The sequence below is a fragment of the Ovis aries genome, chromosome 22, assembly GCF_016772045.2.
Source record: "Ovis aries strain OAR_USU_Benz2616 breed Rambouillet chromosome 22, ARS-UI_Ramb_v3.0, whole genome shotgun sequence".
Taxonomy (NCBI): Eukaryota; Metazoa; Chordata; class Mammalia; order Artiodactyla; family Bovidae; genus Ovis; species Ovis aries.
Genome location: NC_056075.1, coordinates 30,896,587 through 30,924,538, shown reverse-complemented (window position 1 = coordinate 30,924,538; position 27,952 = coordinate 30,896,587). Strand labels below are relative to the sequence as shown.

General features: G+C 49.5%; 1 protein-coding gene and 1 long non-coding RNA gene across 10 annotated transcripts in view; one reads left to right on the top strand and one right to left on the bottom strand.

Moving 5' to 3' along the window:
* The first annotated feature begins 846 nt into the window (after window positions 1-846).
* Window positions 847-6,307, top strand: LOC132658385 (uncharacterized). The gene is made up of 2 exons (XR_009597979.1): window positions 847-932; window positions 1,447-6,307. It is a non-coding gene; the product is annotated as an uncharacterized LOC132658385 (long non-coding RNA).
* RBM20 (RNA binding motif protein 20) overlaps window positions 5,692-27,952 on the bottom strand; it is a 191,981-nt gene continuing 169,720 nt past the window's right edge. For 5 of the 9 annotated variants that reach the window (XM_060404453.1, XM_060404451.1, XM_060404457.1 and 2 more), the window contains exons 10-13: window positions 24,534-24,638; window positions 22,315-22,975; window positions 20,596-20,730; window positions 5,692-12,879 (exon numbers count right to left, since the gene is read on the bottom strand). In XM_060404453.1, coding sequence (XP_060260436.1) covers window positions 12,575-12,879; window positions 20,596-20,730; window positions 22,315-22,975; window positions 24,534-24,638 — 1,206 coding nt within the window. In that variant the 3' untranslated portion in view covers window positions 5,692-12,574. The remainder of the gene's footprint in view (window positions 12,880-20,595; window positions 20,731-22,314; window positions 22,976-24,533; window positions 24,639-27,952) is intronic. The other 4 variants (XM_060404454.1, XM_042239107.2, XM_060404458.1 and 1 more) reach the window with 1 other exon arrangement.

Sequence of the window (27,952 nt, the reverse complement as noted above, 5' to 3'; positions counted from 1 at the left end):
CAGGTCAGGTTTAATTATTAATCATCTGACCAGACTAATCAGCCTAGAGCAATGTCTCTGTCTTCCGGGGCTGTGAAATCCCCACTCACTAGCCCAAACCCCCAGCACCTCCCAGATGCTAGGAGAGAAGAGTGTGAGGAGCTTCCCTGCAGCCCCTGGGTCTTCAGGAGGCCTTAATTAGGTGTGGGCACCAGGCAGGCAGGTGCGGTTTCTACAGTGCAGGGTGAACCGAGGCCATCCACCCCATGTTGACACAAGTGTCATAAACTGAGCTTTGTTCCCAGCTCTGCCCAGGAAGGTCCCTGAGAGATGGGTGGGCCTGGCAAGGTGGGTATGCAATGAGGACAGATAGGTTTGGAGAAGGCGTGCCCCTGGGACCCAGAGAGGTAAAGCTGGCATAGGAAGCCGGTCTGTATCTGCAGAAGAATCTGACCATTGAAAGGCCAAGCTTCGAGCCACACAAGCAGGGTCTGTGACCCCAACCATCAGAGACACCTTCCAGTCCTCAGTGGGTGGGAACCTGGAAGGGAAAGATGGGCAGGGCCAAGGCGGGGAGGTGGGGAGATGCTCCCTGGCACCTCTCTGAGAATACAGTCCTGTTCCTGCAGCCAGCTGGTGGCTGGATAGAGAACTGGAGCTTGGGCCTCTGGGGCTGCAGCCAGGCCCAGAGATGGGGAGGGGGCTGCTTCGTCCTTCAGGCACTGGTGCCCGTTCTGTGCAGGCGCAGGGGAGTAGAACATGCTTCCTGCCCTGTAGACTCAATGGTTAATGTAAGACCAACCTGTAAACAGATCACAAGGCAGCCTGATAAGGGCTATAAAGAGAGGCCTCTGTGTGGGGCTGGGGGTGGAAATGGTGTGCTGGGACACAGTGTGGGAGCAGAAACACCTGCAGGGAGAACAAAGAGGGTCAAGGAAGGCTTCATAATGGAGGTAACGCTTACTTAGAAGGAACGTTAAAGAAAGTCCCGGTTCCCAAGCAGAGAGAAAGAAGGGCATCCAGGCAGTGGGAGACCATGTGCAAAACTGAGGGGCTGAGATGGGCCCTAAATAGGACCCATGCAGCATTGAGCAAGGCTGGACCACAGGTGGGAGCTGCGGGGGTGAGAAAGCAAAGTGGGTGGCGCTGAGGGAAGCAGTGAGTAGGTTCAGCTAATGGCACCCTGAGGCATGTGAAGATGGAGACCAGAGAGGCCAGGACAACACAGGTGCCAGCCTGCCCCCTGGATGCACCTGCATCTGCTCCTGAGAGGGACTTGTCCTCTGCAGACGGCGGACTGCCCCGGGGTGGGGAGTGGGGGACGGAAGGATGCTCACGAGACCAGAAGTCCCGGCAGGCTTGCGGAACGCAGCACTGGGGCTGTGGGAAGCCCAGGGACGGAAGTGACCACTACCCCCGTCCTGTGACTGACTGAGTCCCGCTCTTGCCGCACTTTCCCTCCAACAGCCTCAGGCAGGCGCAAGGCACACATCAAGTGCAGATGGAGAGACTGAAGTGGCAGAAGGTCACCTTGTCCAAGACTGAGTGAGTTCCTTGTGGATCTGACATAGGGGCTCAAGGCCCTGAGGCCCAGAACCGGAAAGTTCTCTCCTCCAACCTTGTGGATGGCGAGAGTGACCCCTGTCACAGGGAGCCCTCTGCTCCTCTCCTCCCCCAGGCCAGTCCTCCCCAGGCAGGTTTGGGGTGGTTTCCAGGCTCAGCCTGAGGAAATCAATGCTTCCCAGTCCACTGGGGTTCTCTCCTGGCTGATGCCAGCCCATGGGGGACCGCAGAGAGTACCTGCCCTTGAGATTTTCCCAGAATTCAGATCGACCCACCCAGAGCACTCTGTTCTCAGGTGGGTGTGCTGAGCAGTCAGATGGCTACGATGGACCTGGCTCCTGAAAGCTCAAATAACAAGAGAAATTTGAAAAATTTGGGGGAGGGGATTAAAACACACCAACTCAAGCCAGCATACTGGCTCAGGTGAGTTAGGCAGGCAGAGGAAAGGTCAGGTCTTTAGACACTAGGAGGCATTACTGTGACATCAGAGACAATTTCACATGGACCATTTCACTAACATCCCCTCCAGAGCATTCTCCACTATCTTCTCTGACTTTGGGCTGCCAGCTACCTAAGGATATTCTCCAAGCCTCTTAGCACAACATCACGTATAGTCCCAAAAAGGAGTTCTTCTACAATTTGGAATCAAGTAGAATGATTTCCCCAGATTAACTGGCATGCTCTCTTGATTCTAACAGGAAGAGCTAAGCAGGGGAGCTTGCTTCCTCTTTTTGCCTTGGCTCCCAGGATGCTCCCAGTCACATTTCATGTTAATTCACCACCACTGTCTCGGCCCTTCCTACTCACCTACTTGCTGCCTCCAGGTTTCCTCAATCCTCACTTCAAAAGTTTCCGTTGGCTTAATCTGGCCGCACATGGCCTGTGTTGTATATTAACTCAATTCCTTGTTGTTAGGAGGTGGCAGGTAAATAAACAATGAAGTTTCACTCAGGAAAGAAGGGTTAAAAGTGCAAAGTCTGGCCTGGATCTAGGGCCCATGGGAAATTTCCTTTTGATCACACCCTTATACCCCTAAATTCCCGAAGAACACAAAACTAGGTGCTCTTCTCCCCTCCCCAGAGGAGCAGGAACAATCCCCTGGCTCACCCCTAGATCCAGCTCCTAAGGTGAAACCTCCTGAGTGAGCGGAGGAAGAAACTGTGTTGCTTTGGCAACTTCAGCCTTCCTGCTTGTTTTCCTACCCTGTGGTGGGTGGAGACCTTTGTTTAGCTACAGTCTAAGGAGGGAAGTGTTGAGGTCAGTTTCAGAATTTAACAATCAGGATCAGTCATAAACTCCTGAGTCTAGCTAAATCCAGCTCTCTAATCCTCCTTACTCCACTGTTTCTGGCAGACCCAGGATCTAGAAGTTTTAGCAAGAAGCAGGAACAAGAGAAGACCCCAACCCTGAGACAGGCACTAGAGAATAGTGGTTAAAATCATGGTTTGAGAGTCACGTGGACCTGGATTTGAATCCCAACTCTGCCACTCACTAGCTGTCCCTGGGCAAACCATTTTCACCTTTGAGCTTCATTTTCACCTTTGAGCCTCATTTTCCCTGTCTGTAAAATGGGAGAAAAATGGCACCTGTCTCTCAGCATTGTAAAGAGGTCAAGAAACTGTATCCCTACAGAGTACACACAGAGTGTGACATGCACTTAATAATCTGTAGGGCTAATATCAGTATTAATGGTGGCTCATGGAGCACAGGAGAGGGTGTGTGAACCCCAGGTTTCCTCACGAGCAGTGACATGGTCCTGGAGAATGCCCCTGCTCCCCGTGACTCAGCCTCCTCTAAAGGTCTGCTGACTGCACAGCTCTCTGCCCTTAGGGGCTAGCGTATCACCAGGAGTCTTGATAATTACAGTGCCTTCAACCATTAACGAGGATAAAGAGACCATTGGAAGACTTTTGCCTAACCATGGTAAATATGAATCCAACTAAAAAAAAGTCCTGACGTGCCCCAAACCCAGTCTGACAACCACCCCCTACCGCCACCAGCTCCCACCATCTCCATCTGCTACGGTCAGACTGCCTCCTCCCCTGTATGTCCCCTGTCTTCAAGCCTTTTCCACACTGGAGTCTCCCATACCTTCAATGGTCTCCATTCACATCTGTTCTGCCCTTCCCCCCAGCAAAATAAATGTCCCTTCTCTTCCAGGAGCTGCTGGGGAAGTCCCCGGTTGACAGCTAGGGCAGCGTTTTTCCAAGCGAGGAACAAACCCCACCTGCACTGAATCACTCAGAGGCTCCACTAAGATGCAAATGCCTTCCCATGACCCAGTGAGGCAGAATCTCCACCGGGGGTGGGGGGTGGGCTGGGGAGGCAGGAGTCTCTAGTTCCAACAAGCTCCCCAGGTGATTCAGATACACACAAAGCACAAAAATCAGCGATTTTTCTTGAGTCCTTGCCAATTGCAGAAGTCCAGCTCAGACTAGATATAGAAAATTCATGAAATAATTCAGCTGAAAGAAACTACACTCCTCATGTGTGCCCAGTTAGGACCACCCTTTAGGCAAATCACTTCCCCGTCTGGGCCTCAGTTTTCTCACCTGTAAAAGGAAGGTCAGGGCTTGGGTGGGGGGGCAGTCCCTGGGGCCATCCTGTTCTAACACGCTTGGAAATCCACTTGGGTTAGGCTGCTTTGGAGGGCCAGCCTGGTGGGAAAGGAGAATGGGGACCTGTTGGGGATGAGCGCAGAGGTCCTGTCCCTGCCTAGGTAGACAGTTGTTGATGTGAGAGGGGCACAGAGATCTCAGGTCAGATGGGGGTCAAGGTCAGTATCTAAGTGGCCTGGCCTCCAGGGACTGTGAGGAGCAACTCGAGCATCTGGACCATGGCAGAATCAGGCCGAAGAGTCTGGCACTGACCCCTGGGGAGAAGAGGGAGCCCAGAGAGCGGGTCTGAATGTCAGGGCCCAGGCCCAGGTGACTGGCTCAGGACTAGGCTTCGGGCCCTTAGGAACACAAGAAAGCAAATGATGAGCCTCCGGGTTGGCAGGGAACTCAGCTCAGGGGGCCTTCCTGGCAGGATGGCTCTGTTGCACAGCTCCGGGGCGGTGGGGTGGGGGGTGTGTCTTACAGAAGGCAACGTACTGTCCCCTGGAGTTGTGCCACATGAAGGGACTGGGAGCAGGTACTGGGGCACCCTAGCCGCCCTGGATCCTGAACTTAGGGCAGCAGGGCGAGCCCAGGCCCACCGGCTGCGTTGGCCCACAAGGGTACGGCTGACACTGGCAGGGAAGGATGTTTCCCCACCCCTCCTGGTTGGGAACTGGAGGCCTGAGCTCAGCCCTGGATGGCCACAATAGGTGGGGGGGTGGGGAGGAGGTGGGTAGCAACAGGCTGGATGGGAACTTTCCTCAGATCTACACATCTGCACCCACTAATTACAGGCAGCCCCACTCACTTTGCCCTCTGGGGCCGGACTGCCCTGCCGCTCCCCAGTGACTCAGGAACACTGCCAACAGGAGGGGAGGGCCCTGAGAAGATTCCAAGCCATTCAAAGGACTTGCTAACTGGTCCCAGGAGATTAGCATTGTTTTGCTAGAAGAAACAGTTGAGAAAGAACTTAAGAACCACTGAAAATTGGAGGGTTGTTCTGAATCCCCAAACAGCAAAGATTCAGGGCTGCACAGCATAGCAGTTGCTTTCACCAGCAACGACGTTAGCCCAGAAACAATCAGGGAGGTGATTAATACCATCACCCGCCCTTGCACCCAAGGAAACGGGACTTCAGAAGTCACAAGGCTGAAAGGACCCAAGCCAGGAGCTGACCTCCTTACAGGGACAGCACCTCCAGAAACGGCCTGACTCCGGTGCAGGACAACAGAATTCGGCCACTAGACAACCTGAGAGCAGTGAGACGGGCCACAGGGTTAGAAGAAGCCAAGAGAATTTTCTATCCAACCCTTTTGGCCTGGGGAACAGCAGCTCCCCGTGTTCCTAGAATCAGCCCTCTTGGAGCTTCACCCCTGAGAAGCTCTGATTCCCCCCCCGCCCGAGTTCCAAGTGGAACCTCTTGCATCTTGTTTTTTCAACTCTTCAGAAACATTCTAGATTTAGATGGACTGAATCCCAACCTCCACACTCTGATTATCCTTTGGCCAAACACTTAGGGATCCCAGTGTAACAGATGACGACTCACTCACAAGCTTTCAAATTCTCTTTATTAAAAATCTTTTTTTGTTTTTCCTTTTGTAAAAACAAACACTTGAGGTCAATTATACAGATCAGGAAAAGTGACGATTAATTGGACACACTCAACAAATTCCAATACTTTACAAGTTCAAACTTAAATCAACTAATGGTTTTCTTTTTCTCACAAGCTCAATAATCAAACTCTGGTCCAGTTCAAGTATAATCTAACAGATCACAGCCTCAGACTGTCAAGAGAAACCTTGATACTAATGGCTGCTGCTCACACCAAGTGTACCAAATTCTTCGGGAATACGCTGTGGATATACTTTATTTCAGGTGTCTACAATAAAAAGTACACAGGCCTTTTGTTATATTAATGCAGGGGACGAGTAAATGTGCCGCTCAAGACAGCAGCTGCTGTTGAACCACCTTTCCAGGGAGACATTTTGAAATGGTTAACAAACACAGAAGCTTTAAAAAAAAAATCAATATTTTCCTGGTTGCTTTTAATACTGCATTGTGTATGACACACGTACGAATAAAAAGTGCAAATTATAGAGTGGGTGAAACTATGCCAATGGAATTGTATAAAAATAAATAAAAATAAATATATATATACACACAAATATAGGATCTTGGATGACTTTTAAAATTAATTTTAAAATGTTCTTATTAAACGCAAAGAGCTTTTTCTCTCTCCTTCCCAGGGCTGTTCTCCAGCTTTAAAATATAGGGAAGTTCGATCTATCAGTGAGAGCGCCATTAAATTACTAGGGAATATGGCTGTTTGAACAGACATCCAAGTTTCCATGGAAACACTGCTTGGTAGGGGGGTGGTGAGCTGGTGGGGTCAGCTTCCACTATGCTGGGAGAAAAGACTGCCAGCTTCTCTAAAAATGCAGTTTTAGGCTTTAGGTTTTTCCCAGCAAGGTTCAGAGAGTTGGCCCCTGACTTCCCACCAGTGGGAAGAAAGACATAGGGTGAAAGTTTCCGAGAAATGGGGGAAGCCGGTTTCTAGAATACCAGGTAAAAACCAGAGAAGGCAGCCAGGGGAACAGGTCTGGGCTGAGTCACTGTTTTCAAACTCTACTCTGAGACACTCACCTTTCTGAGGCCCACAGCTGCCTGATGCCAAGTTCAGATTTCCCACTGCCTGCAGCCTCCCTCTACACCTGTTCAAGCTGGTCTGTTTGAAGCTTGCCTGAACTCCTCTCTCTCACAGGTCCCCAGCGGTTCTCTCCTTGCAGATGCCACCTGCCCCCAGGTTTACACATGATCCTTGTGTTCTATTTTCCCTTCCTTTCTGAGGCTTAATTTTCTCACTGATCAGATGTCAGTGCAGAACTCAAATAATCCATCTCTCTACCTTCTGCTTTTAGTGCAGAGGACATAAAACAGAATATGCAGTATAGTCTTATCTACCATTAAAAGAAAAAAAAGCAAAACATTAAAATAAAACAAGCAGTCTTGTCTTAGCCTACCTATTTGTGGTCAGGAATAGAACTAACAGGAACCGTCTTCTAGGAGCTGAGCCAGGGCGGCCGCCTCCGGGCAAGTGTCTCACTTGAGGAAGCAGCCCCAGGCTCCCTTCTGACCTTCTCAAGGGTTTCTCCAGGGCTCAGCTGAGCCTCATTTTCCCCAGCACCTTTTCCCAAACCCTCCCAATGAACCTCAGCCTAGACTCCCGCAGCCTGTCCTGTCCAGGAACCTGAAGGCACAGACCTTCAGTACCCACAGCCCGATGGGAAGGAGCTCTGCGCCTCGTAACATTTAATATCAAAGTCTGCACATGGGGTAAACTCTGAGAGGCCTTTGCCCTTCTGCCCAATTGGAAAGGGCACCTGGCAACCCTCAATGCTCCTCGGTCCTGCAGCCTTCCCTCTCCTTAGCTGCCCCCGCCTCTAAGAGACCATTTAAAAACCATCCCGCTGTGAGGCTGCTGGTACCCAGTGTGCAGGCACCAAAGGACGAGTCAAGGATGGATGCCTCTTCCTTGTTTTGGTGTCTCTCAAGCCAACCATGCACGTCTGGGAGACCAGTCTTCAACTGAAGTCTTGACCTTCTAATGTTTTAGCTGGAGGGGGAAGATGATTCTGTTTTCATTTTCATTTAAAGTGAATCTAGACCAGACTCAATATCCAGAGGAGAACAAACCCTGGCATCTCCTGAAATCAACAGGAGGGAAATGATCAGAGCTTCCAAAATAAAGGGCTCTTTCCCTCCTTAAATTTTAAGGCTTGAATCTGGTGGGCTTCTAGAACAATGGAGAGGACAAAAGAGTTATGAAAATCAGGGCTTTTCAAAAAGGTGGTTGAGCTGGAGGAGCTCCCAGCTTCTGCCTGCTGGTGGTCCAAGGCTTCCCCACTCCAGGACTGTAGGATCCAACTCAGCTCCCCCACCTCCCACACACAGGATGCCAAGCAGAGACATGGTTCTCGACCCAGGAGTCTCCATGAAATTTTTTTTTTTTTTTTTTTTTGAGGACTCAGCCTGGCTTGACCTATCCTATCCCACCAAGAATCGGAACACTGTGAAAATCCCTGAGAAGTTGGATTTTATGGGCACAGGAGGAGGGAGTGAGAGATGGAGAGGAAGAGAGACAAGCAAATTGAAAAACTGTTCGAAGGAAACACGAGTCACTGGATAGGCCAGGGTGAAGGCTCCGAGCGGGAGGCGCTCCGGGCATTTCGTGAGTCTCTGCAGACCGACTCAGGCACCGCCGTGGGCTCCCTGGTCTTCCTTCCTCTCTGGCAGGAAGGCCCCACTTCTCGGGCCCTCCTCTCCCCCTTCAAGCAGCGGTGTCAGAGCTTCTTCCTTTCAAAGTTTGGCACGATTCCGCTGTCCTGGGGCCGTGGGCTGCCCGCCCTCTCCGTCTCTTTCAGGCCCTCCTCGGCCAGCTGGGACAAGTACTTCTGTGGTGTAAAGAGGGGCAGAGTGGGGAAGGAGAAAGACAGTGGTGAGCTGAGGGGAGAGGAAGGGGCTGTGTGCCTGGCCCCCCTCTCCTCTCCTCTTGCCCCCCTGGGGTGGGACCCCTCTTCTCCCTCCCCAGATCCTCCCAGGGCCCTGGGACCCAGGCTGAGTGATGAGCTCCACCCTCTTTGTGTTAGTTTACAAATGATTCCTGGAGAAATGTAGGGAAGTGCAGATCCTAACAGCAAACACATCCATAGCCCTTATCCCAGATGCAGCGCTAACTGCTTTTCTTCTATAAACTCATTTAATCCTCACAACAACTCTACTCATTGTCCAGAATGAGCCCTAGGATCCAGGCAGCACGTCTACATGTAAAAGGCAGAGGAAAGAGAGGGAGGCTGGAAGGGCAAGGAGGGGAGCAGCTCTGTCCCATACCTACTGTGAAAGAAAAAATGCATCCCGGCATCTGAGACTCTGCAGACAGGCTGGGGGAGCCGCCTGTACCCCACCTCAGGGCACCCATGTTCCCACTGGCTCCCCAAGTCCAACTCGGTGAGCCTGTCAGGCTGCTCCTGAGGTTCTGGATTCAATGCGGTGAGAGAACCAGAAGATGCCCTAGGCCCCAGTTGGATGTCCTCTGATGGCTGGGGCAGCCCAGGGCAGTGCAAGGAGTGCTGGATTAAGAATCAGCAGGGTTGAGTCCCCCACAACCGTCAACTGTGTGGGCTTTGCCATCACATGACCTGGGTTCAAAGGCTGGCTCTCAGCCGGCAAGTTCCTCAATATCTTTGGCATCTGTTAAGTATGAGTAATACAGTAACCACTGCACAAGGTTGCTGTGACATCCCAGAGAGGTACCATAAAGCATCAAACATAGAGCCTGGCATGGAATAAACACCTAGCAATGTCATAGGCATGAACCATCAATTACTCAATCGCGATCCTATTCCTGGACATTCAGGATGTTTCCAAAAATGTTGGCAATAAGTTATACATTTATTATAATATTAACTGCAATAAGTGTTCTTGTACATATTTACATATTGGTGAATTTATTTCTGTAGGTTAGATTTCTATAAGTGGGATGGTAGGATCCTGGGCTATATATATTGGGTTGGCCAAAAAGTCAATGCCGCCTTGATCGTAACTGGCACTGGCTGTCTGATTCTGTGAAAGTCACTCATCTTCTAGCCTCAGACCCTAAACTGTTGAATGGAAGGATGATATCTTCCTTCTTCTTCCTCCAGGGGTGAATCTGAGGGTCAGACCCGATGATGTGGGAGAGGTGATGGAGTCGACCTGGTGTCTCTAGGAGAGCCTGGTTGGCTTTGAGAGGTGGGTGAGACTGATGGAGAGAGGCAGACTGTAGATTCCGGGGGATCAGGCTGCTGATGGAGGACTGGGTTGCTCCTGCACCTCATCTCACCGAAGGCAAGTGGGTGGGTGTGTCGGGCATCGGACCTGGGGCTGAGCAAGCGTCTAGTTTTCCCACCTAGCACCTACTCCACTTGCTGTTTTGACCACCTGCTGTGGCTTCTCTCAGAGCACGAGAGAACAGCAGGACTGCAGACAGAAAATGAAGATTCCTACCACCCCATCCCCAGGAGCAACCCCGGCCCCCGCCTCACAGCCTCGCGGGTGCTAGAATTACAAGCTGCCTGACTGAGGTGTTAGCCAGCACCGGCCACTCCCGTCTGAATTCTTCCCTTTTCGCACATGTAACATGGAGTGGGGGCGGGATGGGTGCATCTGTGTGGACAGAGACAGTCTGTCAAGGCCACTGGCAGAAACCCTATCTGGGACACCTGTGATTGAGGCTCCCAGCTCCCTGACAGGTGCACCAGGGAAAGCTGAACAGCAGTTGGCGGGTGTAAGGGACTTAGCCAGCGTCTGGACCTGACAGGCCTGGGACCACAGGAGTGGCTGTGGCCTGCTACAGGGAGGCGAGTCTGCCTGGGGGTTTGGCCCAGAGGCCCAAAACTCAGTGAAGTCTGTTGCCCTGCAAAAAGCAGAGGGTTTAGAATTCAAGGACCTGGGAGTCTGCATTCTTCCAACCTTCCTGGGTGACCTTGAGCTGTGTGACTCCTTGAGGGTTATGCAGTCCAGCCGAGAAGACTGGATGAGAAGGTTCTCATGTTGAGGTATCATAATCTGCTGGAAAGACTTTAAAATGCAGATTCCCAGGCCCCACACTAGAGACAATGAATAAGCAAATATAGGGTAGGTCTAGGAAGCCACATTTTAAAAAGATTCCAACTGAAGACCAGGGTTTGGGAAAATCAGGACCGGATGATCTTCAAGACCCTGTTCAGCTCTTCCATTCTAGAGGTTTCCTCTTATTGTGGGTGGGTGGTGATGATGTCTTCAGGGTTAGACAGCTGCCGTCAGCTGGCTCTGTGTAGCCCAAGCTGAACCCTTGGCCTGGTCCAGTCTCTGCCCTACCCCCTGGAAAGGCTGGGACCTGGGCCCCAGGCCCTGTGATGTTCTCGGTCATGCAACAGCTGCTTTCCGGAGGGAAATCAAGAGGCTTACATGACCTGAGTTTAGGCACAGCCAATGACAGTTCCTTGCAGATGGTGACCCAGGCCACGACACGAATCTCAGTTCACAAGACCAGCTTAGTCGAGTGAAAGCAGCCAAGTGATTCGGAATCAGGCGATCTGGTTCCAGGCCTGGTAACTCACCATCTTGATGGCCTTGGACAAATCCAAGGCTTGGACTAATCCAAGGCTTAGATAAATCCCTGGTTTCTCTGGGCCTCAGTTTCCTCAACTATAAAATAAGAGAGTTGGCCTGTATCTGAGTTTTCTTAACTAGGGATACACATTCAAATCATTTGGAGAATTTTCTTAAATTACATATTCCTGGGTCCCTCCCAAATTCTGCTGAACACTTGGCCTAAGTTGTATAAATACTTCTGAAACACTGTGTACAGGACTTTGGTTCACATCCCTGGCTAAGAACTACCAGAGCAGCCACTCTTTAACAATTAAACTGAACGGTACTATCTGCTCTGGAATTAAAGTGTCTGCCTGCAGTGTGGGAGACCTGGGTTCGATCCCTGTGTTGGGAAGATCCCCTGGAGAAGGAAATGGCAACTCACTCCAATCCCATGGATGGAGGAGCCTGAAAGGCTATAGTCCACGGGGTCGCAAAGAGTCAGACACGACTGACAGACTTACTCACTCCCACAAGGGTCTTCCAGAGCCAAGGCCTTATGCCTCAAGAAAGTAGTCTAGATTCCTTGCAGTTAGAACAGATGGTACTTTGATACACTTATCACAAGTATCTATCTACTATGATTTCTATTATATTACTAATCCTGAGCTAATACCAGAAGTCATATGAAAATCACATTTGAAAATGCTATATATTATTTAGGTATTTTTATAGGATATGTTGCTATATCTCATTGATCTTAAGAAGTGTTTTTTCCCCACGTATGAACAGTTCTGAAATTGAGATGTATTTTCCAGTTGATGGAGCCTCACCGTTTAATCTGTAACATTTTTTTTCATGTTGGTACCAAAAAATAGTGTTGTGTCTTACAACTGATGGCACCTTAGATTGGATGAAATATGGTATGTAGAATATTTTTTATATGTCACAGTTAATATACAAAGAAACACACTTATTTTTTGCTTATCTACTACTCTAGAATGGAAGGTCCATGAGGGCAGGGGTTATTATCTGCTTTTTTTGTTGTTGTATCCCCAGTGTCTAGTCCCAGATGCTATGTCTTTAATAACAGCTGCAGTATGAACAGACATTTCAGTAGAACATAACAGTGACTTTTATTCTAGCCAAACATGGATACTAGCACAGGAGAAGAGAAACACAGAAATATCTGTATCTGAAATGTCCAGGTCTTGTGAAAAGGGATCAGCTCCAACCATGGGCTAGGTGAATACTAAAAAGTCATTCAGTCTAGAGGGAGAGCCAGCTGCCAAAAATATCCAACCCAAATAGAATGTTTTGTATTAATGTGGAGACAGATGCTCTGAGAGCATAAGGCAGGCAGCCACCATGTGGAGAAGTCTGGTGGAATCAGGATTCAGACCACAGAATGAGTTTTCCATGTGATGGAAGGAGATATAACCTCCCAGAACCTTAGCCCAGGGATTGCCCCTCCTGGGCGCTAGGCAAGGAAGACCAACGGTTACCTGTAAGTTCCGGTAATGGACGGCACTGCGGCAGTGAGTCATCTTCGCCATCTCTTCACTCGTGTAGAACAGCCCACACAGCTTGCAATAAAAGCCGGTCCTGGGCACCACGAACTCAACCCCTGCAGAAGGATGGGGGATGGACAGGTAGGCAGTTTAGGAAGGTGGAGGGAGGCCCCTGGGGTCCAGACAGCAGTCAGGGTGAAACAGGAGCAATGCGATCCAGCCCTGGCTTGCTATTGGCTTGGGCTGGTTACCCAACTTCTCCAAGCCTCATTTTCCTCATTTACAAAACTGGCACGAAGGAAACAGCATCAGCTTCATTCACAGGCAGCGTGATGAAGTGTGATGGAGTGCTGGGAAATCACATGCTTTGCAACCGCCTTCCAGAAGTAGGTTCAGGCTCTACTAACATCAGTCTGCTTCCTGGGAAAGGAGGAGTAAGGAGGTTTCTTACATTTCACTGGGTGGATTTCCTTTCTCCATACTGTACGTCTCTCTGCAGCTGCTGTGGCCAAGACTCTGGAAGAACACTCATTTTTGTTTGCTTATTTTACACTTATGTTCACTAAAAAGAATTTTTTAAAGATAAAAGTGAGGAAAAATCACTCGGAGTCATTCCAATCAAAATATTTTCTTCCACACTATCTATATATAGAGCCCTTTGTGGGGTGGAAGAGGACATTTTTAATGACACCCTAAGTATAATTCTGTTTCCTCCCTTTTTCACGTGATGAGCTATCATAAACATTTTTCCGTCTTCCTCCAGTCTTAAATCTTAGCCATTTGTTAGTAGCATTTTATTTATGATGTGTTAAATAGAAGTTCCAGAATTTGGGGAGTTCCTTTGATTCCGAGGAAAGGAAACAGTGGGCCAACAGCCAGAGAAATGACGGCATCACAGCCCAGAGGATTCATCTTTGAAGGGGGACAGTGGCTGCTCCAGCCTACACCATGGTGTTCTGGGGTCACTGTTGTCCTCTTGAGGACACAGCAGAGTGGAAAGAGCCCAGGTCTGAGAAGGGGCTAAGACCAGAGGCTAAGAATCTGTGTAGCTTGGGGAGAGCTGGCTGAATACCTCCTGGGCCTTCTGACTGAGGCACCAGCTAGAAAGCAGGGCTGAGGGCCGCGGAGATCAGGACACGCTGTGGAGCTAAAGGAGCGGGGCTGGCCGCTCGGGACACACAGACGCGCCACTCCCGGCCCCGCGCGTTCTCAGGCTGAGGCCGCTGGGTACTGACCCTTCCGCTGTGCTTTGGTGCTGCCCATGTGGTGAGCTCTGCTGCGGATGGAGGGATGGTCAGAGAGCTGGCTCCACTGGGTGTCAGGGACAGTGGGGCTGGGAGCCACACACGAGGCCAGGGCAGCCTCTTACAGAGAGGGGGACAGGCCAGGTCTCCGCCAAGGCCCTGCGTGTGACCACAAGCCCAGGCCTTCCTTCACTTTCCTTATTCTGCCTCTAGAGACAGGGCTAATCGCACAGGAGACCCTGTCATAGAGGAGCAGCTTAGTCTTCTAATTACAACCTTCCCCCCAACACTCACCCCGCCCCTCCTCCCGCCTCATTTCACAAAAGCCACTTATCAGCCTGGAAGGATGGGCCTGGAGGAAGGAGGGAGCCTGGGAGGCCTGCCTGCGGCCTGCCTTGACGGATGGCTCCTCTGTGTGTGTGTGTGTGTGTGTGTGTGTGTGTGTGTGTGTTGATGGGGGGTAGTGGACTGGCTGGCCGGTTCTAACTGCCACGTAGCAAGCCTGCCTGCCGTGCCCTCAGCAATCTCCAGTGAGGTCCTTGGGTGAGGGGCCCAGTTGCCCTGCAGAAGGCCTAGTGGCCTCCCAACCTCACTGCAAAGGATGTGAACGGGCTGGCTTTGCCTGTGGGTGGCCGTCCCGCCCCTCCACCTCCCCCAGGCCCTGGCTCCTGGCTGCTGCTAGCAAACAGAGCATGAAGCAAGGCCCGCCTTCCTACTCTGTGCCTGCAAAATACTTCTCCCTTTTGCTGCTGCTCCACAGGGAGCAGAGGCCCCCACTGGACAAGAGAAGAGCAACCAGAAAAGGGGAAGCACCCCCCGACCCCCGAGGCGCAGACGCAGGCAGGGGATCAGAGCCTCTCCCTGAGTCCAGACCTCGTAGGGACGGCCAACTGGGTAAAACCAAGAAAGAAGCCTTGGGTTTTCTGTGCAGATTCCACGAGGCCTCCAGAATCCGCCATGTTTCCCAAGAGGCCTTCAAAGCTCTGTCCTGGGTGCCCCCAAAAGGGGTGCAGCTGCCTCAGAAGCCACAGAACATGAAGCAGACCTGAGCTGGCAGCTGTGGCCCATTTCAGCCCCAGCAGTGGGCATGGCTACCATCTGTAGTGTTTGGGGTGAGATTTCACTTGAACAAAGGCTTCTACTGCCAAAAAACAAAAAAGTTGGAAGCCACAGTACACTGGAGAGAAAACAGAATTTGGAGTCAGACCTAGCTCTTTGACTCACACTGTGTGACCTCAGGTATGTGTGCTAACCTCTCTGAGATCAGTTTCCTTGTCTGTGAAACAGGAATAATAATACAATAAATTGTGTAATGGGGAAGCACATGTCATTTTGCCTAGGGCTCAACAAACATTAGTTCTTTATTAAACTGTTTATCAAAAAACAATAGCAGACATGTGTGAGGCTTTTCTCCGCAGAAGTCTTCTGGCCCTCCAGCCTTTCACCAGAGCTGCCTGGAGAACCCGGGCTCCATGGCTGGGCAGCAGCTCTCTTCAAGGCCCCCGCCGGCCTCCAGGGCTACTCAGGCAGTACCAAGTGGTCAGAGATAGTGTTGAGGAGGGAGAAGCTGGGGCAAAATCCCCAAACGCCTGGGAACTCACCCTTGAGTAACCAGGAGTTGCCCGGGCACTTAGAATGCCAACACAGCCTCAGGACACCTCTGGAATGTGAGAGCCCGGGTGAGAGCCCGGGGAAGCACAGCGTGAAGAAAACACAGCCCCAGACCCAGAGAGTTCTGTAGCAACCTGGTCCTCCCATTTTTCAGCCTCTATTAAGTACCGTAATTAAAGTAACATCTGCCTTCTAATAATAGCTCCTGCCATGGGTAATTACAGCCCTGTCATCCCAGCACAGCCTGTGATGGGTGGAGAGGGGGAGCTTGCGTTTTGTAGGCTTCCCTTTAGTTCTGGGAGGAGCTCAGGCCTTGGCAGGCTCACGCTGGCTGGGGTCCCCCGGAGCTGGCTTGAACCCACGGAGCTGCCCTTCCCTACCCTCGTGCCCAGCCCAACCCCTAAGCAGCAGGACTTTGCCTCACCTCTCCTCTTCATTCCACCTCCCTGTGCTCCACAGGGACCAAGCCTGAGCTGTCCCCACTCCCTAGAAAGTCTCTCTGCAGTAGTGATAAACCATGGAGGGTGACGGGTTATGCACCCCCAGTGAGAGAAAGCAGAGTAGGTCTCAAAAACTATTCCGTAAATGAATAATGATTTCCCTGGTGGCTCAGACAGTAAAGAATCTGCCTGCAATGCAGGATACCCAGGTTCAATCCCTGGGTCAGGAAGATTCCCTGCAGAAGGGAATGGCTAACCACTCCAGTATTCTTGCCTGGAGAATCCCATGGACAGAGGAGCCTGGTAGGCTACAGTCCATGGGGTCGCAAAGTCAGACGTGACTGAGTGACTTTGAGAGAAAGAGAGAAAGAAACAAATAATAACAATAGACAACTCATAATAAGTACCTCCTACTACAAGAGACTGAGACCTTACAAGTACTCATTCATCTAATCCTCAGAATAACCCTACATGGTAGGTGACTACTACCATCCAGGATTTATAGATAAAGAAAGCCAGGGAGAGAGAGGGAGAGAGAGGGAGAGAGAGGTTAAATCAGCAGCTCTTTGTCCCCCAGCCAGCTGGGATTTGAACCCAGGGAGTCAGATTCCACACTCTGTGCTCTTAACCACTGCACCAAAATTGCCTTTCCTTCCAACTGTGCTGCCTGAATGGCAGGACAGCCAGGTCTCCAATAAGGATTCTCTCAGTTCTGACCTGAGTCTACTGCGTGCTTTCGGGCAATAAAGGGCTTCCTTGGTGGTTCAGCGGTAAAGAACCCACCTGCCAATGCAGGAGACTTAGGTTAGATCCCTGGGTCAGGAAGATCCCCTGGAGAAGGAAATGGCAACCCACTCCAATATTCTTGCCTGGGAAATCCCATGGACAGGGGAGCCTTGCAGGCCATAGTCCATGGGGTCACAAAAGAATCAGACATGACTTAGCAACTAAAACACAAAAACAACACTGGTAATAAGTCTCTGGGCTTCAGTTTCCTTACCTGGAAAATGCAGAAAAGTATCATATGGCCCTCACCGCCACTGAGATTAAAGAAACAATAGGTCTCAAAGCCAATCAGAGACTATCATCAAGCATAAAAGTACAGTCTGTAATAGCCCCAAACCAGAAAAACCCAAATGCTCATCAACAGCTGAATGAATAAACAAAATGTGATCTACCCAAACCACAGTGCAATACTCAGCGATAGACAGAAACCAATTATCCATACACCCAACAATTGGGATGAATCTCAGAATAACTGTTGAGTGAAATAAACCAGGCAACAAGAGTACATACTGTACGATTCCCTTTCTAGAAAATTCTAGAATGCAAACTAGTATTTTGTAACAGGAAGGAGGGCAGTGGCTACCTGGAGACTGGGGTTGGGAGGGAGGGGTAACAAAGGAGTATCAGGAAATACAGGGGCAATGAGTATGTTCACTGTCTTGCTTGCAGTGATGGCGCACAGGTGCATATGTGTCAAAATTCAGGTTTTATGTGTACTTCATTAACCTCAATTATACCTCAATAGAGCCGTTTTAAAAAAATAAAATGAGCTACCATTTTCCTCCAATTGGTTGGTAAAGATTAAAAACTGATAAGATCCAAAGCTGGCAAGGATGTGGAGAAATCATACTCTCACGTGAGGTAGTGCTGAACACTGGTATAATCTTTCTGGATAGCAATTTAGTGGCAATTTTGAAAATTTGAAATGCAAAGATACATGGACACGCCCCTCTCCCCTGGGCTAGCATGCCATCCAACAGAAACTCGCTCACGCAAAGGTGGCAGCACGTGCGGAAGGTGGCAGGGTGCACAGGCAGCGAGAGCACGGTGCTAGGAGGCAGGGGGCTGTTCATTAGCTCTGTAACCCTGCATCTCACCCTGAATCCCTGGTGGCTCAGTGGCAAAGAAACTGCCTGAAAGACAGGAGACATGGGTTTGATTCCTGGGTCGGGAAGATCCCCTGGAGGAGAAAATGGCAACCCACTCCAGTATTCTTGCCTGGGAAATCCCATGAACAGAGGGGCCTGGCAGGCTGCAGTCTGTGGGGGCGCAAGAGTCACACGTAGCGACTAAACCACCACCATCTCATTTCTTACCTGTAAAATAGGGCTGAAAATATTACCAACCCCATAGGTGTTTTCCAAGTTCAATGGTAAATGAAAAAAAAAAAAAGTCTAACTTTCATAGCATTTAAATTAATAATTTAAAATTTTGATAAATAATGTTACTTTGTACTTTGTACTTTCTCACTTATATTATTCTTTTCTTCTTGGCTGCTTAACATTTCTAACATTGGATATCTTACTTAATTTTATATTACAATCCTTAGAAGTAAATACGTAAGAGAAAGCCATTATTGACTTTAAAGATGGGAAAACAGGAATAAGTTTGTGAAATAGTATACCTGACAGGAAAGACACTTCCTGATAAGAAAAACAAGTCTCTTTGCTCTGGCTCCAAGGGCAGTGCCATTCAAATATATAATACTTTTAGAATGTAAGAATATATTCTGTAGAAATATGTGAAATGTTTGGTTATCGATCAGTGCTAAACTATGATGGAAATCATATTCTACCTAGTATTGTTGTCAATCTAATTTTTAATGGAAAAAAATTAAAGATATTCTGAATGTTCACCAGTAGAGAGATGGATCGGTAATGTATGGTACAGCTTTTAAGATAAAATATTTGCAGTAGTTAAGAAGAATGCATTTGATGTGAAGAGAGCTCTAAGATTCACTGTTAAGGTATAAAAGCAAACTGCATAACATTGTGTGTACAGTTTGATCCTGTTTTTGTGGGAGAAAAACTATCCATGGGTATGACTGTGGCCACCTTTGGAGAGGGGGAGAGACTGGGGAGAAGAAGAGAAACAACATTTAATGTTTACTTTACATGGGTTATAAATTTGTTGTAAAAATCTTTCACACTTTTTATAATAAAAATAAAAATAAGACATGAATTATAAAGTAGCAGAATTTATTCTTAATTTCTGCCTGTGTGTGTCATACAGATTCCAAGTTCCTGGATGCCAAGAGACTTGTGTTCCCTTTCTCAGTGCCCCTGTGCCCCGAGTGCCTCACGCAGTGCCACAATATCCAGGAAGGGCTGCTGACTGTCTGGCACCTTTTTGCTGAAAGGCAGCCTTTGCAAGTATTTTCCAGAACCCAGGGCCTTCTTGCAATCATCTCAGTTCATTCTAAGGTCAGTACCTATTTCTGTTTTTTTTTTTTTTTTTTTAAATTTTTGTCCTGGGGCATGCTGGATGCTATGTAGGAAACTCCTTCTTCTTCTTCTTTTTTTTTTTTAAAAAAAGGAAGTTTGCTCTTTGCATCTGACTAAATGGCACACTGGAGGACAGAAAAAAATAAGGGATTTTTATACAGCAGATGAAAAGGAAAAAAGAAAACTTGATGGAAAGTGTGAGCCTCATGCTGACTAGCTCCTTTGGGGCTCATCGTTGTTAATGAAGGACCTGCCACGCTGTGCTTAGTCGCGTCATGGGCTATAGTGCCATGTTTCTCTGTCCATGGGGATTTTCCAGGTGAGAATACTGAAGTGGGCAGCCTATCCCTTCTCCAGGGGACCTTCCCAACCCAGGGATTGAACCCAAGTCTCCCACGTTGCAGGTGGATTCTTTACCAGCTGAGCTACCAACTCATAAATACTGGAGTGGGTAGCCTGTCCCTTCTCCAGGGGAACCTCCCGACCTAGGCATTGAACTGGGGTCTCCTGTGTTGTAGGTGGATTTTTACCAGCTGAGCTCCCGAGGAAGCTGAAGGACCTGCTGTAACTGGAAAAAAAATTCCTGGTTATGACTTGTCTGAGGACATGCAGTCACCAACATGGGAAGGACAGGGACCCAGGGACCCCTTTATCCACTACAGAGTGCGTTCTCAGTTGCTCAGTCATGTCTAACTCTTTACAACCATATGGACTGTCCGTGGGATTTTTCTGTCAAGAATACTGGAGTGGGTTGCCATTGCCTCCTCCAGGGGATCTTCCTGATCTAGAGATTGAACCCATGTCTCCTGCATTTCCTGCATTGGCTGGTGGATTCTTTTACCTGTGAGCCACCTGGGAAGCCCCTAAATACAGTCTATTCAGTATCATTGCCTCAGAGAAGCTAGTCCCTCAAAGAGGAAAAAAAAAAAAAGCAGCGTTGTTTGGAGAAGTGCTGGGGCTAGGAGGGCATTTCTGTTGACTCTGTGGCGGCTGGTGGGCCGCCACTACCCGGGCTGAATAAGGGCTGTGCGGTTAGGAATGAAACATTTCCTGACAGGAAAAACAAGTCTCTTTGCTCTGGCTCCTAGGGCAGTGCCGTTCAAAGTCTGGCCCCATGAGCTATCTTGGTCTACTATGGGAGACTGAAATTGCAAGAAACTTTAAAGCTGCAGGTTAATCTGGGTGATTGCATCAGACATTAATACTACAACAAAATGACAAACAGCCTTCTCAAGCTCTTAAACATTATTACAGAACTATTGTCCCCTGGAACTGAATTCTCAGGAAGGACTGAGTATCTCACCCACCTAGAGGAATGCTAAGTTCACTGAACACATCCTCTGGTTCCCAGGAAGGCAAAGAAAGGGGCTGTTTTAGCTCCACTTCAGCGTCTTCAAGTGACCTCACGTCCAGAGATTTCATTTCCGAGTACCTGGAGTTTTCTGCAAAACATGAGCCGGGACAGAATACCAGTGAACACGACCTGCCTCCAAGAATCCCTGAAGTTCTGTTCCTTGCACTGTGTGATGGGAAATGGTCCTGGGGCTGCTTAATAACATGAGACCAGGGCCAGAGCTGCTAATTAGAACCAAAGTGCTAGAATAAAGAGCTTTTACGGCTGCCAAAAGAACGCCACACACAAGAAAACTTGGCGAATCTTGGCATGGGCTCTGTGGGGGATGGGCCTCTGATGCCTTCGGTTGGAATGATCTACCCCCGTGCCCCCGATTCAGTATCACTCCATTTCTGCGGGCAGAAGAATCACTGAAGTGCAAAAATTGTGCTGACATCCACAGGAGCACCGAGGCGGGCAGAAGAGGCAATGCCATTCTCACCCCAAGCCTATTGAGCAGTGTTATTAAATATGAACTCCAAACACTGGGGAAGCCAATGAGCCATGAACACCAGTGCATGTCAAGACCTATACTGCAACACAGAGGAGGTTCAACCCGAGCAAGGTGAACGGCACTCGCTCCTCCTTTATTCTTGCCTTCTCTAGACACAGCCCAGGCCTCAGCATTGCTCTAGCAACAAGGCAGCTCACAGCAGAGTTCCCATGGAGGCTCAGATCCATACAGGTGAAAAAGAGCTCAGGTCAGCTTGACATGGAGGGAAGCCCAGACCCCCCGCTCACCAACCAGTTTGTGCCAACTACAGAGCACTGAGCTGAAATATTTAAGCCCTTCCTCTCTATTTTCTGCCCTGGACTCTTATCCCCACACTTCCTTCAAACTCTGGAATGCCACAGGCTTTCTGCAAAATGAATTTCTAGCTATTTTCATTGGGAGAACATGGAGGGCCACGCCTCCCCCCTCCCCCCACAGCTCTTGCTGGATCTTAGTTTCCACTTGGCAGAGAGGACCGGGCTTAGCCTATTTTAAACTCTGTCTTCATGATGTCATAGTGCCAGGCACAGACACAACATCACCTCCAATGGAGGTGGAGGAGATCCCGAGATAAGTCTGGTTTCACCATCAGATCCTGGAGAAAAGTGAGTCTGAGATGGTGAGACGGGAAACCAGCCAGGCCCTTTCGTGAGCCCATTGTTCTGCCCTCTGCCCATTCCCTTCTCTCCTTTCTTGCCCTCCGAAGCTCTGCGCCCTCACTCAGGCCTCACAGAAGTAACTGCCTGGGTGGTCCTCTGTGGCTCAGGCAGGAAAGGCTGCTTGCTGATCCCCAGGAACCAAAGCTCCTTTGATAACCCCAAACACTTGCTAATTTAGTTGTCGGAGTTCATCTGGGCTCCTGTCAAGGCAAAGAAGTACGTCCCATCTGAGTCTGCTTTTCAGAAAATGTGTGGTCTCCTACCCAACGTCCCCTACCTAAAAGCTAAGAGCTAACCACTGCCTCAAAGCTCTAGCAGTTTAACCAGGCTTTTCAGCTTGCCTCCTGCACCAGCTTTCACGCCGGCTGAACCCTGACTTGTGTTAGTTCCAGCCTGCACTTGCTCACACACTGCTCCAGGGAAGCAGTGGTCGGATCAACCCAACCACACAGAAAAAGGGAGGAAAAAGGGAGGTAGTTACCCGGGGTCGACGCTCCTTGGCAAGCCTGGCTTTGGAGGTCGGTTTCAGTGGGGGGGCCGGCTTTCTCCTCCAGGGTGCTGCCTTCACCAGCCCCATCTTCGGGGGTCCCCCTGGCCTTGCAGTCATCGAGAAATGGGTCGGGCTGCCAGGCCCTCTCCTCTGCTGGCTTGGGGGAAGACATTTGCAGAAGTGGAGGGGCCAGATGAACATCTGAGCTCTCTCCTCCCTTTGCGGGCTTCTCGTAGCAATCTGAGCTCTCCAGGGAGAGGCCTGTCTCGCATTCAGCTGGCTTCCGCTCAGCATCCAGATTTAGGCCAGGCATCTCCACGTCCATGTCACTGGGACAGCCCATGGAAGCAGAAGGCAGTTCTTCGGGCGACTTGAGGATAATTTCCGCAGCCCCATTCCCGATGGTCTTGACTCCCTCCTTGGTGAAACCTTTGGTAAAGTCCAGGTCTAAGGCAGTCGTCACACAGGGACATATTTCTGAACAGATTTTGTCCTTCTGGTCTATGGGCACAATCTCCTCTAGTTCTGGGATGTCTGGTTCCATGATAAAATCTTCTTCCTCCCCTACCTCATCCACTGTCACCAGCTCCTCCATGTTCGTGGGGTACCAGCTCTCACCCTCAGCCTCACTTCCACTCTCCGAATCCTGCTCCTGAATAAAAATGCAGATGGAGGTCAGAGGGTGGCTGAGGCCTGGTTCTTAGTATCTAACCAGAAGAGGGTACAAATCTTGACCACAGGACCCCTCAAACCAAAAGATGCTGTGCGATCTTACTGCTACCTGGGTAATTAGGAGCTGTAAACCATTCAATCTCTCATCATTGATTTATCCCTAAGATGGGCCTCAAAATAATACAGGAGTTGGAGTAAGCCCTTAATGTTTAACCTACCAAGTGGCACAAAGAATCTCAACTCCTGGTACATAACAGGTATTCAATAAAAAGATTGGGGTTTTTTGTTTGTTTTGTTTTCAGCTGTGGGTAGCTTACATTTTTACTTGGTATTATGGCTTAGAGGTGCTTCTGTATCATAGAATCTACATCTCTACCATAACTGTTAATGCCCATGTAGGATTCCAGTCAAAGTTATTTAGCCTACTTCCTATTGTGAAGCACTCTATGGTGGTGCTTAGCCGCTCAGTTGTGTCTGACTCTTTGTGATGCCATGGACTATAGCCGATGGGATTCTCCAGGCAATAATACTGGGGTGGGTAGCCATTCCCTTCTCCAGAGGATCTTTCTGACCCAGGGATCAAACCCTGGGTCCCCTGCATTGCAGACAGATTCTTTAACCTCTGAGCCAAGCTCCACATACTTCCTATTGATGGATAATCATCTCTGCTCATCTTTTTATGATTAATTTCTAGAAACTTTTTTTTTCAAGTTTTGAGATAGTTTTTGAATGAATGAGTAAGTTATAAGCTCTAAACGCATCAACTTGCTTGCAGGGCATCACTAAATGTAACTGCAGCGAAGCCCTTACAAGGTCCCCCCTAAACACCCTCTCCCAGCAAGGGTACAGCCCTCCACAGCCACAGTTCACACTTGGCTCCTCCTGAGACTTTCCCCTCATGTCCCCAGCAGCCCAGGGGCCCAGCAGCCAGATTTAGGAGATCAGCTTCCAGCCAGTGATACTCATCTCCCTGCCTCTTCTGACTGGAAAGGCATGAAGCTGGCCACGCTCCAAGAACATTTCTTTTTGCTGTGGCAGCCCCAGCCCTGTGACTGGGTTTTTCATTTTAATTAAGTAAAATAACCTTTACAAGCACAGTAGATGTTTGGTTAATCCAAGCATCAGGGGCTACTGAGGTCAGGGCCCCAGCCTGAGTACCCAAAGCCCCCTTCTGCCTGCAGCCCTTCCCCAGGACCTGCCTATTTTAGGAGTCTGGCTCTGTAGACTGGAGTCTTTCGCGGGCACATGCTTTCTCTTATGAGCACAGCCAAGTTACTGAAGATGGAGACAGAGCCCAGGCAGGTGGTAAAGATCTCTTCAATAAAGACTGTGCAAAGATCCCAGGTGAAGCCATTACTCCAGACAGTGCTGGCTTCATTCATAGACCCACTGCTGGGGTCTCAGACACATGCCATGCAGCAAGCAGGTCATCCCCACGCAGCACGGGAAGCCCTATGACTTGAGGAGGCCTGTGACTTGGGGTCCCAGAGCCGTTGTGCCGGTGCGGCTACACTGCCAGCATCTGGCACAAACTTTACCTTCCTCGCTTTTCTGTTTTCTGTATCGGAGGATTCTGTTTCCTTCTCTTGTCTGCCCACTGATGGGGGATTCTCTTCCATGCTGTCCTGTTCCTCTTTTCCAGCCTTAGCAGTGGAAGCACAGAACAAACCAAATCAATAGTGAACAGTGACAGAGGGCACACCAGGAGAAAAAGAACGTTACTGAGAACAGTTAATGATGCCAGATGCATTTCACACACATCACATCCTTTATCCTCACAAAATCCCTTGGAGGCAGGTGCCGTTATTATCTTTTTACAGATGGGGACACTGAGGCTCAGAGAGGTTAAGTAACTTGCTCGAGGCACAGACAAATGGAGGCAGAGAGATGTTTCACTAATGTTTTCCCTGAGGACTTTAGGGAGACAGAAGTTCCTGGTAAACTGGATACTTTTTGCGGCCGTGATATCTGTAGACAGGGTGAATAAAGGGGAAAGGGGGAATCTGACCCTGGGGTTCATAACCATCATGGTGACATCTACCAACAGATCTGTATTAAAAAAATCACTTCCAGGCCACTTAGGGTTAGGAAGGGTGCTGTCATCCAATCAGGGCCCCGTCACCTCACTTTTGACTTATCTCTGTCCTAGAGTTATTGCCCCAGCTAGCAATCCTTTCCTACCTTCCTTCCTCCCATCCCTTCCCTCAGATTAAGTCCCTCATGCTAGCACTCATGTCTGGGATAGTGAACAACTGAAGCAGGTGTTTGCTTTGAGAATTAGGGTCTCTGATCTGCCTTTAAAACAGGGGTTAGCCAACTCCCATCCCCAAGCCAAATCTGACCCAGGGCTTCTTTTCTGTGCAGTCTGTGAACTAACAATGCTTCTCACGTCTCTAAAGAGTTGCATGCTAAATGATGATACAAGTACCTACATAATATCCTCAATTTAGCCTACTTGCCCACATGGCCGAAAATAATTACTCTCTGTTTTTGTTTGTAGAAAAACGTTTGCCAACCCCCATTTTAGAAGCTTGAGGAGGATATTCTCCCATGACTTAAACTTTGGCCACCAAACCAATGAGTGTTCCCGGATGTTCTTGGGAGCAAGCTGCATTTTCTCGACAACTCTGGCTGAAGTTGGCTCAAAGTAAACCACTCTCACTCTGATTTCTTACGAGCAGACACACCTCTCTTTGCTGACAAGGAGCCAGCCTGGCTGGGAGCTCAGGGCTGACGGGTTTAACTAGATATGACCGGACAGGGAAAGACAGTTGAAATCCTCAAGTCTTTGCTCTTTCCAGTGTTTGCAGCAGAATCTCTGCTCTAGCCTTCTGAGCTGACCTGAGCTCAAAGCAGCCCAAATGCCTTTTCAGCCCTCAGAACCCAGAGCTTCTACCAACAGGGGGCCACTTTTCTTTATTTTCTGTCTTCCTGAATAAATTACCCACCGCCCTCCCTTGTCAAAATAAACAGCCCATACCCTTCCCAGGCAGTTCCTGCAGCCACACATCCAAATCAACACAGTAAAGAGGCTCCCTCCAGTTCTAGCTGGGAGAGGCAGGGACAACCTGGCCTCTGAAAACCCGCTTGCCAGAAGGACCCCCTGCCCTTCATCCCTGCAGGCAAAGGTGACACCGCGGTGCCTTTCAGGGCATCCCTAGACCTGGGACCACTTCCAGGTGACAGCAGCTTATGGGGAACAGACAAAGGCAACCAGTGCACTCGCGCTCCACCCCATCTCCACCCACCAGGTCAGGGAGCAAAGTATTAGGTCCTGACTATTGCAGGCAGCGCTGTCACTACAGGGCTGGGGTCACTGCTAAACCACCTACTAACTGGTCTCCCCCTTCTGCTCGGCAGCCTCCTCCCAAGTGTATTCTCCCCAAGGTCCTTGGGAATGATGATTCCAAAATGTAACAACAATTATATCGTGCCTGCACCTTCCTGTCTGAATGCTTCATTTCCTTCCCCTAGAACTTAGGATAAAGACAAAGCCCCTCAACCTGCCTGTAAGGCTCTGCATAAGCAGTCCCTCGTTGACACATCGGCCTCACCTCCCACCATTCTATCCCTGGCTCTCTCTGCCCCAGCAACACTGGTCTCCAGCCACAGGGCCTTTGCACGTGATATTCCCTCTGTCTGTTCTCCTTCCTTTTGACCCAGTAAATACCCACCATTCCTTTCAAACTCAACAGGCACATCCTAACCCAGGAAAGCCTCTGGCTTGTTAAAGGCACTGATAGCACTGCATCCTCCACCTCCTTAACACTTAACACTCATACCCATCTGTTCAATGAAGGGATTATTTGATGAGCATGTTTTTCAAGAGACCGTGAGCTCCATGCAATCAAGAGTCATTTTAGCTTTGACTCACAGCTGCAGCCCTAGTGCTAGGTGCTCCATGACTACCGGCATGGAGACTGGTAGGAGAGGGTGAAGTGAGTAACAAGTACACACCTGCCACCCAGCATGCGTGGCTCTCTCTCTAGGCTTTGAACTGAGCATGCGTTCTTTAGATATTTCTCTCCTGTGGATCATTTATACTGGGGGCCGTATTCTGGGGACCCCTAGGGCTCCACCTGACCTACAGACATGTTTCATTTTACATAGTTTCTAAAACGTAGGAAATTTCATACTGATATCTGCATCTGGACCTTGGTCTTGCTCTAAGAAAAGGGAAACCAGACACAGGGTACGTATGCCTGCACGGCAGCCATAGAGTGGACCTGTGACGTGGCTGACCCAATATACAGGCATTTCCTCCCTGGTCCCCCACATTCCCAGTTCTCTCTGGCTTCAGTCATGCTACCTGGTCTGTGTCACCCGTCTGGTTTCCCTGCTCTAGGCATCTGGGTCTGTAAACCTGGGTGCCCCTGCCAGGAAAAGTGGAGGAGAGCCTCTTTCACTGCCTGGTCTTCTTTCGTTTTCTTCTGGTCTCATGGTCAGGGCAGAGCCTCACGTCTGGCTGTGGCCTCCCACAAACACTGAGCAGTGCATACGATGGCTTTGTCAGCACGGGCACTCCCTCCAGACTCTCCCAGGGTTTCCCATGAGCACAATCTTGTTAAAAGTCTTACAGCAGCCTTGTGATCACACCCATTTCACAAACGAGAAAACTGAGGCCAAAAAGAACAGGGTGTGACCTAGTTCTCAGAAGCCAGGCTTCTGCCTCCAGAGTCTGGACTCAGTCATTCATTCCTTTTACAAATACTTATTGAACGCCCACTCTGTGCCAAACCCTAATCCAGGAATTAGGGGGGGACTGGCAGTGACACAAATTCCTGCCCTCACTGAGCTCACAAGGGGGTTGGGGTGGGGGAGGGCTGGGAGGGAGAGCAGACCCTACACAGAATAAAGACGTTAGGAGATAGATTGGAAGGAGACAAATGCCCCTAAGAAAAAGAAAGCAGGGAAGGATGAGAAGTGGGTTGGGATGTTGTGATTTTATGCGGTGACC